This window comes from Cibotium barometz, chromosome 5 (assembly GCF_041138505.1).
Source record: "Cibotium barometz isolate CiBa-2024 chromosome 5, ASM4113850v1, whole genome shotgun sequence".
Taxonomy (NCBI): Eukaryota; Viridiplantae; Streptophyta; class Polypodiopsida; order Cyatheales; family Cibotiaceae; genus Cibotium; species Cibotium barometz.
In genome coordinates, this window is record NC_141050.1 from 9,173,827 (window position 1) to 9,186,099 (window position 12,273).

The 12,273-nt window shown below is 40.8% G+C and overlaps 1 protein-coding gene across 1 annotated transcript; it reads left to right on the plus strand.

The window, feature by feature from the left end:
• Nucleotides 1-3,795: 3,795 nt before the first annotated feature.
• LOC147638029 (uncharacterized) lies at nucleotides 3,796-8,041 on the plus strand. The gene has a single exon (XM_086797669.1). The coding sequence runs from the start codon at nucleotides 4,193-4,195 to the stop codon at nucleotides 7,769-7,771; it is 3,579 nt and encodes a 1,192-aa protein (XP_086653795.1). The 5' UTR covers nucleotides 3,796-4,192; the 3' UTR covers nucleotides 7,772-8,041.
• The last annotated feature ends 4,232 nt before the right edge of the window (nucleotides 8,042-12,273 follow it).

The following is a 12,273-nucleotide window of genomic DNA, read 5'->3' on the forward strand; positions in this document are numbered from 1 at the left end:
TAGATCTAGCACATTTGCAAGATGTAGTAGTAACCACTAAGGCATGAGAATCTACTCTCCATCCAATACATCAAAATAAGGTACTATATGGGATAAAGCAAGCACCCACATCATGATGGGTTTAGATCATTGATCAAAACCTTTCAAAATATGTTATGGTAAAATTTCAAGGTGTATAGCATTGAAAAAGATCAATTTTCACATATATAGATAATTTTAATCTCTATCCAACATAAAACACGTGTAAAATCCAATATCCATCCAATACATCAAAATAAGGTACTATATGGGATAAAGTAGGCACCCATGGCATGATATGGAAATATCAATGTAACCTTCTGTTTGATGGGGTTTAGATCAAATACGTTATGGTAAATTTTCAAGGTGTATAGTATTGAAAAAGATCAATTTTCATATGTATAAATGATTATAATCTCTATCCAACATAAAATACTTGTAAAATATGCATCACCTTGTTCACATAGCATTAGGCTAGTTGGTTACTTACACCAGTATATGAACAATATGGGCTTAGATAATGACATTATGTATCTTAGCAAATGGGAACAAATTTCTCTTTGGTAGAAAATGAATGTTTAGCCACATTTCATATTCACGTTGGTTGTATAGTTGTTACATGAATTTTAGTGCTAGGACCTACTTAAAGTGTTCAAACTTGACTTATTCATGATATTTGGTGATGCAAGCAAATTATATACTTATCTCATTTGTATGGAGTGGGCTATGACCACATTTCTTTGATCATGGATGTGAATCTTTCATACAACAATTGCTTTTATTTCGTAGTGAAATAGAAATGCTAGACTTTGCATTAGTAGTATGCTAATTTTATCTCAAAGATAAATTATAATAGAATTCTTAAACATGTGCAGGGGTGCTTGTTGGAAGGAGGGAAAAGTAAGAGGCAGAAGAAGGGGGGGTGTTGGGAGGTTTGCATATTTTAAGGACATACTCCAACGCTCCTATTTGGTGGTGAACCTGGTAAAATCTCTGACAACATCAGCCACACTGATGCTCAAATTCGCTAACAAAAGTCTTTTTCAGTATAACCATAAGAGGTGATATAATTGAGAAAACATCTCTTGTCAGCATAGTATACACGTTGTTTTTATACTCGAAACCCCTTTTCACATCATCACATCAAGGTATGAAAAGAAAAACAACTACCTCTAGGTGTCACAAAATTTGGGCACTTGTGAAATGGCTATTTTGGGTGCACAATAAACTAGTGGCTTGGACAATGCGAATTTATGGAGGAATGGGTTTCCATGGTGGACACTGGTCGAAAACATTTGATGTGGGCAAGACCCTCAAATTTTTTAAGCCTTCTAGCCCTTGTGATAAGGGAAAGGAAATGGCGAAAGACAGTATGGAGCAATATATTCATAGAAAATGTGCAAACTATATACAAAAAGACGTCGTTTTACTTTCTTAATTTTGAAAATGTGCAAAATTTAAGGTATTTTTAGTTTAGCTCAATTCTCAAGAAAAAGGTTCAAAAAGTTTATTTAGGGCTGTTTAGGGTTCTAAGAAGTTTGGAGAAAAATGTTTGGACGATGGTACGGAGGGATTCTCCAAGGGCTTTGTTCAAACTTCAAATGTTTTTACTTGGGAACTCGGTTGTCTGAATGTCCCATCGTCCGTTCGATCGTTGCCGTCCGGCAGCGGGCCCGCCCGTGCACAAGCCAACAAAGCCGACTCGCTGTTGCCACGTAGGCGCGCGTCCCTTTCAACTTTCTCTGCGAGCGTGCGGCTGCTGGCAATACTACACATGCCACGTGGGCCCTTGGTCCATCGTCTCCCGTCACTGTCAAACCCACTGGGCGCCACTCCACTCCACTGTATAAACCACCAACAGCCCGACGTTATGCTGTAGATTTTGTGTCAAGTCCCCGCCGTTCGATATCACGGACCGTGACGGTCCGTAACGGTCCCGTTTCTACACGACGGGCAAGGTAGATTTTTGGATTTTTTCCCAAATAAAAAAAGTATCCTATTTATATATTATTTTCTCTCTCTCTCTCTCTCTCTCTCTCTTTGTGCTCTGCGCATGTGCCTCCTAGGTGTTGATGATGAGGGGAGGGGAAGGGCATTTCACGTCCAAATTTATTCAAAAAAAAAAACTGATTAGATGAGGGGAGGGGGGTCATGACTCTGAAAAAGTTAAAGGGGGGTGATGATGACGATTCATTACTTTGTTCACTATGTTGTACAAATTCTAGAGCTCGATGAAAAAAGAAAAAAAAACTTGCAGCTCGGCCCATGCTTGTATACTTGTCTATCACACATACATTATAATATATTTTTGTATTTTTATTTATGTGCGTATTGTACAAAATAGTAGGCGTGCCCACGAGCTTGCCAGCTAGCTAGCCTCCTCCCTCTCTCCCTTTTTGTCTATTGTAACCGACGTACGAAGCAATGAGGTGAGCAACAGGGCTCTCTCCCCCCTCTCTTCCACTCACTGTGGTACTCGGTACTCTCGCTCTTCCCTTTTCTAACGTTTTTTTGTAATTTTATTTTTCTTGAGAAATAACTTATTACATAAATCCTGTACATAGTGCCTTGCGATGCCTTTACATCATCTTTTTCCACGCTCTTATTGCCTTACTATTATTCTTCCCCTTTACACGCTCTTATTACTCACTCAACTATCTATACAGAATCTCCCCCCTCCTTTGCTTTGTTCCACACTCTCTCTATGTGACATGCTGATTTGATCATTCCCCCTCTCTCTCTCTCTCTCTCTTATCCCATTGGGCGGTGCGCAGTGCGCACTAGTACACTACCAACTTGTAGAAAGCAACATACTCAAAGCTTTCTTTTCTGGACTCTCTCTCTATTTTTTCCTCTCATTCTTTACATCTCTCACACATGCCATGGGCATACAAGTCAATCTCAATCTCTCTCTCTCTCTCACACACACACGCGCACAATTTCCTGTCCCTCTCTCACACACACATATCTCTCTCTCTCACACACACACGCGCACAATTTCCTGTCCCTCTCTAACTCACCACATACAAATCTCCTTCTCTCTCACACACTCACACATACAAATCTCCTCTCTCTCTTTCACTCTCTCTTCACACACAGATACATCTCTCTCTCTCCCTCTCTCACACACACACGCACAATTTTCTGTCCCTCTCTCACACACACATCTCTCTCCCACACACTAACACACACACACACACACCACACATACAAATCTCCTTCTCTCTCTCTCTCTCTCTCTCACACACACACACACACAAATCTCCTCTCTCTCTCTCTCTCTCTCTCTCTCTCTCTCTTCACACACAAATACATCTCTCACACACACACACACACACGCACAATTTTCTGTCCCTCTCATACATACACATACATCTCTTTCTCTCTCTTATTCACACACACAGAACACACATACAAATCTTGTTCTCTCTCTCTTCACACACACATACAAATCTCCACACACAAATAATCTCTCCTCTCACACACACATGCTAATCTCTCTCTCTCTCTCTCTCCCCTCTCACACATATACTAACCCCTCTCTCTCTTTCTCACGCACACACATATACAAACCCCTCTCTCTCTCTCTCTCTCTCTCACACGCACACACACATACAAATTTCCTTTCTCTTTCTCTTCACACACATACAAATCTCTCTCTCTACTCTCAAACACATACAAATCTCTCTCTCTCTCTCTAGTCTCTCTCTCTCTCTCTCTCCATTCATTTAAAAGTAGTAGAATATAAATGCTTTTGAGGCTTTGTTCTTTCAGCAAATCTCTTTCTTCTTTTGCTTTTTTTTTTTTTTTCACATCAGTTACAACTTACAAGCCTGGCCATGCCTTCACTTCCAATAGCACCTTTTTGTCACATCCTCACGCGCCCTATGTACCCCATGAACCGGCTTCCATTTCCAGCATTGCTTTCCTCCACAGGAGCTTCTCCCCACCCCTTAGCTAAAATTCCAAGCATGTGCATGCATCCCTCTCAATCAAAACCCAGCTCATCAACTGCAAGCCCAGCCCCAAGCAGCCCCAAGCCAAGAGAGTTAGTTCAAGGGCTAGCCTTGACCTATCTGGCCCATTGAATGTTCAAACCTTAATATAAGCACTTCTGCCTTCGCAATGCACCTATGAGAAGTGATCTTATACATGACCATAGCTCATCTTTGCCATGGAAACCAAGGTCCTTAAACTCTTCGTACTTGCTGCTTTTTTCTACTTCGGTGAAGCCTCATCACTCAAATCACACCACCACCCAGAGAGAATGCTAGAGTATGGATCACATGTCACTGATATGCAAGCATTACTTCAATTCAAGGAGCAAGTGCAGCAAGATCCACAGGGGATCATGGCAACATGGGTGGTTAACAACAGTTCTATTCACAAAACCAATAATCATAATGATGATGATGGGAGCCCATGTTCATGGCATGGGGTGACTTGTTCACCATCAAAAAGAGTAGTGAAAGTGGAGCTGAGAGATGCAGACCTGCAAGGTCAACTTATGCTCTCGACACTCATGGCATTGGACATGCTAGAGCTTCTGGATCTATCAGGCAATCATTTCCATGGCAATCTCACCTCTGGCTTCTTCAACACTCCCAAGGGTGGCTGCGGAAACATCCAAATTGCCATCCTTGCAAACAACTACATTGAAGGAATCATCCCCTCAGATTTGCTCTTATGTGGCAACATCCAGCAACTTGACCTCTCCCACAACAACCTTACAGGTAGTCTCCCACAGACATTATTCCTCAAATGTGGTAGCTTGCAGCTGCTTGATCTCTCTCATAATACCTTGACTGGCAACTTGCCATATGGTATAAGCCAATGCACCTCTCTCCAGCAAATCAATCTCTCATACAACTCTTTACTTGGTGAATTGCCATTAGACCTCCTTACCATAAGCTGCAATGATGCATGCACCAATATGGAATCAGTGCCCACTTTGCAAATTCTAGACCTATCCTCTAACAAGCTTTCTGGCCCTATCTCAGACATGATTTTCACCGAATGTGGGAGCATGATTTCCATTGATCTGTCTAACAATACCTTCTCTGGAGAGATCCCTAGCTCCATAGAAAGCTGCACCACACTGCAAGAGCTTAATTTCTCCAATAACAAGCTTGTAAGCCATTTGCCAGCATCGTTAGGGGGCCTTAAAAGCATAAAAACCCTTGACATTTCAAATAACCATATAGCTGGACCAATCCCGGATGAGCTAGGGAACATATGCTCCACCTTGCAGCACTTGCACCTCTCCATGAACAACATCTCTGGCACCATACCCTCTTCTTTTAAGTCATGTGTTTCCCTCCAAACTCTCAACTTGGCCAAGAACAACCTCTCTGGCAGCTTTCCCGGTGACATTGTGGGTCATCTAACGAGCCTGGAAAGCTTACTCCTGGCCTTCAACCAGTTCACTGGACCCATGCCACTTGCAGTCACAAATTGCAGCAATTTGAAAGTTCTGGATTTGAGCTCTAACAAGCTGACAGGAAAAATTCTTCCTCAAATCTGCCCTCCGTTTTCTTCTTTGGAAAAACTGCTGGTGCCCAACAATGGGTTTTTGGGAGAAGTCCCAGCTGCTCTTGCTAACTGCAGCCAGCTCAAGGTGCTAGATCTCAGCTTCAATCAACTACAAGGAGCCATTCCACCAGAGCTAGGATACATGTCAAGTCTAGAGAGCTTGTCAATGTGGTTCAACAAGCTCACAGGGGAAATCCCAAAGGAGTTTGGGGGTTTGTCTAAGCTCAAAACCTTGGTCCTTAACAATAATCTGCTGTCTGGCACCATACCTTTGGAGCTTTCCAATTGCAGTGCCATGGAATGGTTGTGTCTTTCTAGCAACAATCTTACTGGAAGCATCCCAGTATTCATTGGAGCCATGCATCAGCTCACTCTCTTGGAATTGGGGAACAACAGCCTCTCAGGGAACATCCCTTTAGAGCTTGCTAACGCAAGCAAGTTTATCTGGGTTGATCTTAATAGTAACTACTTGAATGGTCCTATACCATCTGGCCTTGGACGGCATCCTTATGGCAACGTGACTCGCCTCCATGATGAGTTTGCATTTGTGAGGAATTTGGGCCCTAGATGTAGAGGCTTGGGGAGCTTGCTGGAGTTTGGTGGGATCACCCAAGAAGCACTCACTCCTTTGAGAACTTGTGAATCAACCAGGCTTTATGTTGACAGTTTGGATGGTGACCCAGATTTCAGCAGCATACAGTTCCTAGATCTTTCTTATAACAGGTTGGAGGGTAACATTCCAGAGGATATGGGTTATCTAACTGCTTTGCAGATGCTGAGTTTGGGGCATAATCAGCTGGTTGGTACCATCCCAGCTAGTTTTAGCCATCTCAGAAACATTGGGGTGCTGGACCTATCCAACAACAAGCTCGAAGGGGGCATCGGGCCCCTAGCAAATTGTAGCTTCCTCGTGCAAATTGATGTATCTAACAACAACCTCACCGGCCCGATTCCAAACACAGGGCAGCTCACAACTGCCCCTGCAGCAGGTTTTTTGAACACAAGTCTATGCGGAGAGCCCTTGCCAACTTGTGGCTCATCAAGCAAGATCACATCAGACCATTGCAACCATGGTGCATGTATGACCCATGACCGACTAGCTGTGTTGCCATGGGCTAACAGCATTGTGTTGGGGATCCTCATTTCTGTTGCCTTTATGTGCATGCTAATTGTATGGGGGATCATGATTAAGTCAAAGGGAAAACACAAGGACACAGATTTGCTGAGCAATCTTCAATTGGCTTCTTGTCAGGGAAATAGTGCCTGGAATTTGGGTGGAGAGAAGGAGCCTCTCAGCATCAATGTGGCCACCTTTGAAAGGCCACTGAGGAAGCTCACATTTGCCCAACTCATAGAGGCCACAAATGGGTTCAGCCAGGAGAGCCTAATTGGCGTGGGCGGGTTTGGGGAGGTCTACAAGGCGGAGCTCCAAGACGGTTCGGTTGTGGCTATCAAGAAGCTACTGCAGTCCGGCTACCAAGGGGACAGGGAGTTCACAGCAGAGATGGAGACTTTGGGCAAGATTAAGCATAGAAATTTGGTGCCATTGTTGGGATATTGCAAGGTGGGAGAGGAAAGGCTACTGGTCTATGAGTACATGCATGGTGGAAGCTTAGATGACATGCTCCATGGAGATGGTGGAGGCACGAAAGAGAAGCTCACATGGGAGTTGAGGAAGCAAATAGCCAAAGGGGCAGCTAGGGGGCTTGCCTTCTTGCATCACAATTGCATACCTCACATCATACATAGAGACATGAAGTCTAGCAATGTGCTCCTGGACAAGAGCCTCGAGGCCCGAGTGTCAGATTTCGGCATGGCGAGGCTGATCAGTGCATTGGATACTCATTTGAGTGTGAGCACATTGGCAGGGACTCCAGGGTATGTGCCACCAGAGTACTGTCAGAGCTTCCAGTGCACGACGAAGGGGGATGTGTACTCTTTTGGGGTGATTTTGCTTGAGCTTTTGACTGGCAAGAGGCCAACTGATAACAAGGAAGAGTTTGAGGACAGCAACTTGGTGGGATGGGTGAGGAAGCATGTGAGTGAGAAGAGGGCTTTGGAGGTGCTTGATGGGGAGCTTAGAGGCATTGGTGCTGAGTATGAGATGATGCAATACCTTAGAATTGCTTTTGATTGTGTTGAAGACCAGCCATCTAGGAGGCCTTCTATGCAGCATGTGGTTGCCATGTTGAAAGAATTGCAGGTGAATGGTCATCAATAGAGGTGGTCAAAATTAAGGGATTTTTCCTTCTTCTAAGCAAGCATGCACGGGAGCAATGGTGTTATATGTATATAGCATCAACCTTTGTCAAATGCACACATTTTGATTTCGCTTATTATGTCGTTTTAATTTATATTGCTGAGCATGAATGGAGCACTGGTTTTACAGTCAGTCAGTCATTGCCACAGTGCAACCCGTGTATTACTCTGGACGTGGCTGTAACCCGTTTTAGAAGCCTCATTCAACATTCTGCAATAATATTTTTTACAAGGTGTGTGACTGGATTTTTTTATTATGCCTATCATAAAACCTTAACCTCTAAATAACTTAGGAACAACTTAACACCTCTTTGATCATAGGATCCCGGTTGGTTTTTGACCCCAAATAAATTTTAAGGAATATTCCTTTTAAAAAAGTTGGCTTTCCTCATGTTTTAGCATTAAATCTTTTTTTTTTCAAGAACTTGCTTGAAAGTAGAAAGTACACATGTTATCACCCACGCACATAAGGTGCTATTGCTCGCACAGAGGAGATTCGAACCCACAACCTGGGAACTCTTGAACTCCATTCTAATTGCTTGACTAATATGCGATCGCCGAGAAGCATTAAATCTTTAAAAATCTTCATGCTCAAACGATTTAACGTTTCCTATAACATGAAGGCAAGTAGCCTTCTGGATGTAACTGAGGGGTAGTGCGTAAGTGGAGGTGCTAGGTGGGAAATGATAGCATATAGTTTTAGTACTCACGTTTTAGGGGAAGCCATAAGGAACATGAATATGCGTGCTCTCTTTTGCCTTCTCTTTGTGGCAAACTAACACCTTTTCCAAACAACCCCACTCGTTCCCCCTCACGCTTGACAAGGAAATTAGGAGAACTACCACCCCACAAATATGGCACCAAAATGTTTTTTGCATTTCCATTAAATATATTATGTGAGATTTTCAAGAATAACAGTGTTTTTCTAAGGTTTCATTTTAGTATGTAATGATTAATGCTTGAAAAAGTCAATGAAATGATGACCCCCATATCCTCTCTATTTAGGGCAATAAAATGATGACCCCCCATATCGTTTCTATTTGCATACATTAACCCAGATGCTTTCTATTTGCAATCCTATCCATTTAAGATGACTCCCCATATAGTTTCTATTTATATGCATTCACCCATATCCTTTCTATTTAAGGTCCACAATTCTCTATAAAAAGCCTCAAAGAGCTCACTCAACGAGTACAGGGAGGGAGAGAGAAGGGGGAGAGGGAGGGGACTCATCTGCTAAGGTTGTATTAATTAAATGCCACGTCAGTGACATCAAATTAATGAGGGAGAGGACTCATCTTCTAAGGTTGTATTAATTAAATGCCACGTCAGTGGCATTAAATTAATACATATCAAATAATTTATATGGATATACATATCAGATAGTATAGTCTATAAAAAACGTGCCATGTGGCAACAATGGAAGTTGCCACATGGCACCATTCAGAAGCCTCCCACCACGACCCACTCAGCTTGTATGGATAAATAGTCCATGTATTTATAATATTTTTTAAAAAACCCACTATCAGTATTTATAATATTAAAAAAAAACCCAATAGTATGGCTAAATAGTGTGGATGCTGCCCATGTTAAAAAAAAAACCCACGATCAGTATTTATAATATTAAAAAAAACCCCAATAGTATGGATAAATAGTGTGGATGCTGTCCATGTATTTATAATATTTGAAAAAAAGGGGGCAAAAATTGGTTGCCCATGTGCGAGCCCTTACCAACTCAATTGCACGCGCAGCATCCTCGTCGCCTTGACTCCTTGTTTAAACAACCCCGCCTCTCATCCCAGTCCTACTCCATCGCAGGCGAGCATCATTGTGTTTGCGTGGGGAGAAGGAGAAGGGGGCGAAAGGTGAGAAGGGGAGAGGAGAGAGCTGATGAGTTCTAAGGTTAGACCTTATGACTTTTCAATGAAGGGAATGAGGGGAGAGAGTCCTTAGTCCTAAGGTTAGACCTTAGGACTTCTCAAGGTGTCAGGAGGGCTATAAAGCTAGACCTTAGAAAGTTCTAAGGCTAGACTAAGGTTAGACCTTAAAACTTTTAAATCTAAGGTGGCACCTTAGGCTTGGGAGGGCTATAAGGATAGGGAGATTAAAAAAATATGCTCCCTTCACGTTACATGTCCATTCGAAAAATAATTCATATTTTTGCAAGAACTTTAGGGTAATCTAAGATTCTTTTGACAATTAACGTTGGCAATTGTTTTTTTTTGGGATTAATAGTAAATATTATGAACTGAAAAAGATCAAGTACACTTTATGACAAAAAGGGTCTGAGTTTTTCCTATAGTCCACTACAACTCACACTTGACTTCATTTAAGAGTTTACAAAGCAAAGACCATCTCTCCTCCTCTAACAGAAAGCTGGAGTGCTCCCAAGAAATCTGATATCCAAGCATGATACAAGGTTCCATCATTGCTTCAGTAGTGCAGCCTCTTGGGGCAATTGTTTTTTACGAACAAATCTTCTAGTGTCTCTATATTTGGTAGTTTGGACACGTGTGCATCGACGATGCTTTATCCCCTCTCACCTTGTGCACAATTTATGTAGAAGCCTCCCACTCTTATAGTCAGGCAAAAGATGCGGAAGGGAGTAGTGGAATCCATCTTTCTTTCTCTATTACGCAACACAAAGAGAGCCTCTCTCTCTCTCTCTCTCTCTCTACACACACACACACACACACACACACACACGTGTACACACACACACACACACACACGTGTGTGTGTGTGTGTAGGTATCTTCTTCTTGTCTTTTTCTTCTCTTCTAATAAGTCTTGCACTTCCCTCCCACGCTTCTTTATCTTGACTAAACTCTAGAGGGCTTCTCTCTTAAGAAAACCCCCATATCACGTGCATGCATACGAAACTAAAGAATAGGTATATATATATGCATGGTTTTTGGGAAGTATGTATACCATTTCCTGTATGTAGATATTCCTCTCAAATAAATATTTTACATTGTAAGTCAAAAACACTGACAATTAATAAATATGACATCTCTTATAAATTAATTTGACCTGATTTAAAAAGTTCTCTTGTTGAACTCACGTGATATCATACATTTTTTTCAATGATCTCTTATAAATTAATTTGACCTGATTTAAAAAGTTCTCTTGTTGAACTCACGTGATATCATACATTTTTTTCAATGATCTCCTCGAGCCAAACTTGCTCAAGTCAAGCTGCAGTCCCACCACATCAAATTCTAAAATTTCATAAGTTTGTAGAGAATTCTCTCTCTCGCTCTCTACGGAATTTTTAAAAAATCAAGTTTTTCTTTCTAGGTTAAATTTATAACTTAAAATCATTGTTATATAAACTAGTCATAACTTATCATTCTATTTCTTTACATTATTTTTTAAAAAAACTAGAGGGATGGCTTATCTTCCTATTTAGATACATTGTAGTGTAAACTAGATCAATGTTAGAAATGAAACTTCTTGTTACTAGGGCAATGACTTATCTATTTATTTCAATATATTATCGTAAAAACTAGAGCGATGACTTATCTACTTATTTTCAAACATCATAGTAAAAACTAGAGCGATGCCTTATCTACTTATTTCCATACATTATAATAAGAACTAGAGCAATGACTTATCTACTTATTTTCATACATTGTTATGTAAATTAGATCAATGTTTGAAATGAAACTTCTTTTAACTAGATAGATTGAAGGCAACCCTTAAAAGGTTTACACTTGTGAAAAACAATCAAAATGATAAAAAAAATATTATAAATATCACAATGTTACACAAAAAGAAATATATATATTTCAAGTTAAAAACAAGGTCAAACTTGTAAACTAAGTTTATTGACTCTAGCCATAAAAAGTTCACTAAAATACGGATTTTTCTAGCATTGAAGTAAATGAGAACATAATGTCATTTTAATTGGCTCTTAAATGCTACTATGATGTAAACTATGTATTTTATGGCAGATTACTTGCTTCCTAAAGTTACTCTCTTTCAAGAAAAAAATTTAAAAAGTATTGTTATGGATACACATGCAAATCATATGCTTGGGAAAACTTAAGTGTATTCCCCCTTATAAACATGAGAGTACTTGCAATACTTTAATCGACCAATTTAAGTGAGAGTACTTGCAATACTTTAAACGACCAATTTAAGTGAGAGTGCTTGCAATACTTTAAACATGAGAGTACTTGCAATACTTTAACTAATCCATGTATAATGGTTTGCTTGAATATGCAAGTGTAGCAGTAGATCTCTCTCTCTCTCTCTCTCTCTCTCTCTCTCTCTCTCTCTCTCTCTCTCTCTCTCTCTCTCTCTCTCTCTCTTCTAAAAAATCTTCCCCTTCTCCTCGAGAAAATCTCGTTATCATGCCTCTTAATCTTCTTCTTAGAGGCCTACCACATCAAAAGTTTTAAGCAGTGGAAATTGTATGTAAAATTTTCTCCCTTTGCCAAGGGATTAAAGAAATTTTACT